The sequence below is a fragment of the Sus scrofa genome, chromosome 14 (assembly GCF_054392235.1).
Source record: "Sus scrofa isolate SSC_HxYL_T2T_F1_AM1 chromosome 14, Sscrofa_HxYL_maternal_Yorkshire_Landrace_v2.0, whole genome shotgun sequence".
NCBI lineage: Eukaryota > Metazoa > Chordata > Mammalia > Artiodactyla > Suidae > Sus > Sus scrofa.
The window spans coordinates 69,477,141-69,483,140 of NC_139396.1; the positions used below are offsets into that span (position 1 = coordinate 69,477,141).

The 6,000-nt window shown below is 48.6% G+C and overlaps 1 protein-coding gene across 31 annotated transcripts in view; it reads right to left on the reverse strand.

Annotated features, from left to right (window-relative positions):
- The window catches only part of EIF4ENIF1 (eukaryotic translation initiation factor 4E nuclear import factor 1), a 48,154-nt gene extending 46,099 nt beyond the window's left edge, over positions 1 to 2,055 (reverse strand). For 12 of the 31 annotated variants that reach the window (XM_084993815.1, XM_084993811.1, XM_084993809.1 and 9 more), the window contains exons 1-2: positions 1,823 to 1,909; positions 775 to 894 (exon numbers count right to left, since the gene is read on the reverse strand). Coding sequence is in view for 15 of the 31 variants with exons in the window: in XM_084993800.1 (XP_084849926.1) it covers positions 775 to 867 (93 nt within the window). In the remaining 16 variants the exon portion in view is untranslated. Of the gene's footprint in view, positions 1 to 774; positions 895 to 1,533; positions 1,707 to 1,777; positions 1,910 to 2,009 lie in introns of those variants that run through there. The other 19 variants (XM_084993816.1, XM_084993812.1, XM_084993810.1 and 16 more) reach the window with 3 other exon arrangements.
- Positions 2,056 to 6,000: the final 3,945 nt, after the last annotated feature.

A 6,000-nucleotide genomic window follows, 5' to 3' on the forward strand; every position in this document is an offset into this window, starting at 1 on the left:
TTTGTGACTCCACATCCACTTTACTGGAAGTTAGGGGAGGGGAAAAAAAAAAAAAAAAAAGAATTAAAAAATCCAGAGTTTCCGTTGTGGCACAGTGGAAACAAATCCCACTAGTATCCATGAGGATGTGGGTTTGATCCCTGGCCTTGCTCAGTGAGTCAGGGATCCAGCATTGCTGAGAGCTGTGGTGTGGGTTGCAGATTCTGTTCAGATCTCTAAGTGCAGCGGCTGTGGCGTAGGCCACCAGCTGTAGCTCCAATTCAACTCCCTAGCCTGAGAAGTTTCATATGCTGCATGTTCAGCACTAAAAAGCAAAAAAAAAAAATTAAAAGATTTAAAAAATCTGATTTTCCTAGCCAGGCAAATCAAAGAGCATTCCTGTGAGGAGTTCACCTCTCAAGGAAACATCAATGCAGCAGACAAGGTTTCTGTGTGGCATCCCAGAACTGTAATTCTTACTCTACAACATGTAAGACAATAACATACCAGCTACACACGTGTTACAGAACTTGTGTGCCAACATATATTGAACCACAAATCCACATGGGATCTAAGACCATATTCTCTTTACCTGAAAACTACTTAGAAGCAAATTCTAGTGTAAACTTCCAGAAAAAGTTCTAAGCAATTCTTTACTAAATCTGGTTAATATTTAGTCCACATAGTGAGTAAGAATGAGACTATCATTTCAAATACTACTAATGAAATGCCTATACAATGTTACTAACCTCCTCACCTATAAAGAAACACTATTTCATTAGTAACAAAGCCTACTTTTGTATAGCGATGGGGGGATTTGGAGGCTGGTTGCTTCTTCAGATCTAGGAAAGCATCTCCATTTTCTGATTCACCCACACTTCTATCCATGGCTCCTTGGTCTACAGTTCTTTACACCTGGAAGAAATCAGGACAAAACTGTCACTAAGAATATATTTTCAGAAATCCTTACTGTTTAAGAAACTGAAGCTCTTATCGCTTAAAATGACTACTTTAAAAAAAAAAAAAGCCCTCACCCAAAAATTACAGTATAAACCGCAACCTACTTAGAAATAGAACCACTGGAACTTGGATGTCTCTTCTAATAAAGAGCTCTAAGCAAAGGCGGAACGTGCCCAAATCAGGGTACAACCTTTAAGCAGCTTTAATATAAAAAGAAACCAAGACTAGTCGCTGCAACCCATGAAGGCCGTTCAGGCAGTAGTGGGGAAGTTTGCAGGAGTGGGGGCAGGTAGGAGACGGGTTGGGGCTGGGGATCCGGGAAGTAGGGCTGTGGTAAAGTGCCTGTCACTTGCCAATGGACGGCGCCAGCTGCCCCTTGTTATCAGAGACCAGGGATTGGGGACGGGGCCCGAGCGCTCCTCGCCCGGCCGGCCGCACCTGTGGACATGTCAGGGGTGCCCATGACAAGGAAGAAGCGAGCTCCTTCTCCAGCTCCGAAACTCGGCTTCCAGGACCGAAACCCCAACCCCCGGCCTCTCGCGTAGGCCCCGGCCCAGCGGCCTCTTTCGGAGGAAGGGTGGAGACCATACTCACCGAGGGGAGACAGGCTGGTGGGAAGGGGAAGCCAAATCCCCCAGCGCCGGCTCTCCGAGCTGGAGCCGGCGCAGGCCCGCACCGTCCACCCCGGCCCGCGCGGCCCGGCGGCTCGGGCCCCGCCAGGCCGCCCGCTGCCTGCCGGCCGCCCAACTGGCCTCGCGCCCCTGCTCGCCCCCCGCGCGCGCCCCGGCGCTTGCGCTCACGCACGCGACCCCGGAGCGCAGCGCGCCCCCTCTCTTACTGCGGACCCAGGCGCGCAGCGCCCCATACACCGCCCGGCCCTTACTCGGTGCCTCGGCCGCCGCTCCCCTCCCCGCCGCCCGCGCCGGTCCGAGGGCTGCTCCGCGCGGCCTTCGCTCTCGCCCCGCCCCCCCCACCAGCTCGGGCTGTCTCCCTTCAGCCGCCGTAACCGCGGCCCAGCCCTCCGCCCCTCCTCCCCGGACCCCTCCCCCTTAATAACTCCCTCCACGCACCCGGGCCCCAGCACCGCCTTCGCCGCCGCGCGCCCGGATGTGAGGTGTCCGCGGCGGTGCCGGGCGGAAAAGAAAAACATTGCGGCGCGCTCCCCGGGCGCTGGCCCCTGCGTGCGCCGGGCGGCGGGGAGGCGGAGGCTGGGAGGCTGCTGGTGTGGGGGCAGCCGAAGCCCTCCCCGATGCGCGCAGGCGATCGACCTGGGCAGCCCCGGGGAGAACGCCGCGTTCCCACGCGCGCTTCGGGGCGGAGCTCAACAGGGCAGGAGGTGCTCGCGAAGTGGGCCGGGGTCCGCAACGTGGGAACGTGTTGGTTGCTTTGTTAGCGAGGTTCACGTTGGCAGAGAACCTCTGGGGCAGCAGGAATCTGAGTTAGGCGAACACGGGGACTTTGGGGCCTTCCGGGGCGTGGGCTCGAACATCGGATTTTTTTTTTTAACTGGTGGTGTAATCTTGGGCAAAGCTCTGACTTCTGAGTTTTACTTTTCTTACTAAAATGGCCTTTCTATACAATTATAAGAGGAATAATCGAAATTATGCGTTGCTGCGTTAATAATCAAACGCCACGATTGCTGTTGATTGAGCTATGGGCGACTGACAAATTCAGTGAAATATTTTTCCCGCGCATAACCTGAATCTCTCCTCAGCCTGCACGGGAAGGGGAAGTGCACATGTGTTTGGGTGAAAAAGAGACAGCGAACGTCAAGCGCTTAGTACGTAGTGCCTAGTGCCCAGACTGGCTGACCTGGGCACAGAACGCAAATGTAATTTATTCTGTGAGCAGTGAAAGTAACTGCCTTGGCGGGGAGGAGCGGTCAGGAAAGGTTTGATGGAGATCACACGTGAGCCTAGTTTGCAGGATTTTCATGAGCCCCTTTCTGCCCAGTGGGACCGTGAAATGATGCATGACTGTGGAGGAAAACAACTTTTCTTGCTGAAGGAGAGCGAAATCCACATTTCTTTGAAGGGGCCTGCTTTCTTTTAGCTTCACTTTACTTGGGCAGTGAATGGTCACTAAGTTCCCGTTTTACGCGTCTTGACAACAGAGAAAAACAATTATGAATCCTTTTTCTTTTTGTCTGTAATACTGAATAAAATGTGCTTCTTAGAAACTATTTTCCTTCTGCCAGCCACTATGGAGAAATCCCACTTATTGACACTTATCCTGGTTCTGCCACTGAGTGTGAGACCTGAGCCAGTCATTTCACCTTTCTGAACCGGTTTACTCATCTATCGAAGAAAGATAGCAGTATCTACTCTTCAGGCTTGTAGTGGGAATTAGAGATAAGATTAAAAACACTGTGTTCTGGTATCTTTTGCTGTGTAAACCATCCCAAAATTCAGTGGCTCAACTCAACACTTATTTTGCATCAAATCTGCATTTTGGGAGTTCCCGTCATGGCGCAGTGGTTAACGAATCTGACTAGGAACCATGAGGTTGCAGCTTCGATCCCTGGACTTGCTCAGTGGGTTAAGGATCTGGCGTTGCTGTGAGCTGTGGTGTAGGTTGCAGACATGGCTCGGATTCCATGTTGCTGTGGCTCTAGTATAGGCCAGTGGTTACAGTTCCAATTAGAGCCCTAGCGTAGGAATTCCATATGCTGCAGGTGCGGCCCTATAAAAGGTAAAAAGACAAAAACAAAAAACCCCTGCATTTTGGAGCAGTTCTAGCTGGAACAGCTGGTCTTTGTTCCATTTAGCAGCAGCTGGGGCTGTTAAAAGGCTAGGGGGCTTATTCACTCACATTTGGTGGTGGGAGGTGGCTGTCAGCTGTAACCAATGGAACTGTTGGAACACTTACACATGGCCTCTTTCTATGGCCTAAGCTACCTCACAATGTGGTGTTTAGATTCCTAGGGCAAGTGTCCAGATAGAAGGAGAGGGCCAGACAGTTGCAGAACTGCCTTTTCCAGAGTAGCTTCGAGATAACTGTCTATTCTGCCAAGTTCGACATTCTGTTCTTAGATATGCGTCACTAAGGCTGGATTATATTCTAGGAGAGAAGACTTTTGACTACACCTTTATATGGGAAGAATGTCAGAGAATTTATGGGCATACTTTTTTATATTTTATTTATTTATCTGGCTTTTTTGTCTTTTGTCTTTTGAGGGCCGTGCCCACGGCATATGGAGGTTCCCAGGCTAGGGGTCCAATCAGAGCTGTAGCCATTGGCCTACGCCAGAGCCACAGCAATGCCAGATCCGAGCCACGTCTGCAACCTACACCACAGCTCATGGCAATGCCGGATCGTTAACCCACTGAGCAAGGCCAGGGACCGAACCCACAACCTCACAATTCCTAGTTGGATTCGTTAACCACTGTGCCACGACGGGAACTCCTATTTTTATTTATTTTGGTCACAACTGTGGCATGCAGAAGATCACGGGCCAGGAATCCAACTGGCACCATAGCAGTAACCAGAGCCACAGTAGTGATGATGCTAGGTCCTTAATGGACTGAGCGACCAGGGAACTCCTGTGGGCATCATCATTATTATTGTCTTTTTAGGGACACACCCAAGACAAATGGAGGTTCCCAGGCTAGGGGTTCAATTGGAGCTGTAGCCACCAGCCTACACCAGAGCCACAGCAACATGGGATCTGAGCCACATCTGTGCCTCTGGACCTACACCACAGCTCATATCAATGCTGGATCCTTAACCCACTGAGTGAGGCCAGGGATCAAACCCTAGTCCTCAGGGATGGTAGTTGGTTTTGCTAACCACTGAGCCACAAAGGGAACGCCCTGTGGGCATTATTTTTAAATTACTTCAAGCCATATACAAAATCTGCTCATGGCATATGGTTATCATAATAGAAGCCTGGCTTGGAGCTCATTTTCTGGGTCCTCTGATCTATCCTAGCTAGGATGTACTCTTCCCACAGGCTATTCCTTCATGTCTTGTAGAAAGTTGTTCTCAACTAACTTCTTACCTCTTATGAATCTTAACTTGTCCTTATTAATTAAAGGAGAACACAAGTATTACCTAGGGGCAAATAATTAGTAAAGTCAATACTTTACTAAGGCATCTATAAACTTGTTTTAACCTTTCTTTTTCCTTTTTTTTTTTTTTTTTTGTGTGTGTGTGTCATTTTGCCATTTCTCGGGCCGCTCCCGTGGCATATATTATTTCCCAGGCTAGGGGTCTAATCGGAGCTGTAGCTGCCAGCCTACGCCAGAGCCACAGCAACTCGGGGTCCGAGCTGCGTCTTCGACCTACACCATAGCTCACGGCAACGCTGGATCATTAACCCAATGAGCAAGGGCAGGGATCGAACCCGCAACCTCATGGTTCCTAGTTGGATTCGTTAACCACTGCACCGCGACGGGAACTCCAGTTTTAACCTTTCTTGTTATGTAAAACTAGATGCCTACAAATCCTTGTTTCATTGTAGCTTTTGAATGTTATTCTCTTTGGCAGGAATGATAATTTGTAATTCTAAAAAAGGGGGCACACTTTTGCAACTGAAATGAATTTTCAAATAGCAGTATGGGAAACTTTGAAAGAATAAAAGAGAAAAATGTTTTATTCTACTTCTTCATTAAGTATTTGTAAGATCTTGGTTAGGTTCAAATTCTTGGTTCAGTTTGGCCTAAGGGACTCCGAGTTTCAGTCAGTTGGAGAAATTAGCAGTCCAAAAACAGTAAAGAAGAAAATGGAAATTAGAAACCTAGAATTTTTGAGAGCAGCCTCATCTCAAAAAGTTGGGATTACACCTCCCTAAATGGGCTTTTTCCTACTCAGTTTTTCTTTCTCCAAGGGTTATCCCTAGTTCGAAGAAAACAGAATTTGAACAGTTTCACAATTTTGGCATCATGTAAAGAAAAACCACACAGCAAATTATTTGCAGAGGCTAAACCCCTTCTTGGCACTTTACAGCTTTGATTTTACATATGTAAAGTATTTAAAACAGAGCCTGACACCACTGAGTGCTGCTGCACTAGCTACTGTTATTCTATACTGTTATTTCTAATTTTTCCTAATAGGACTAAT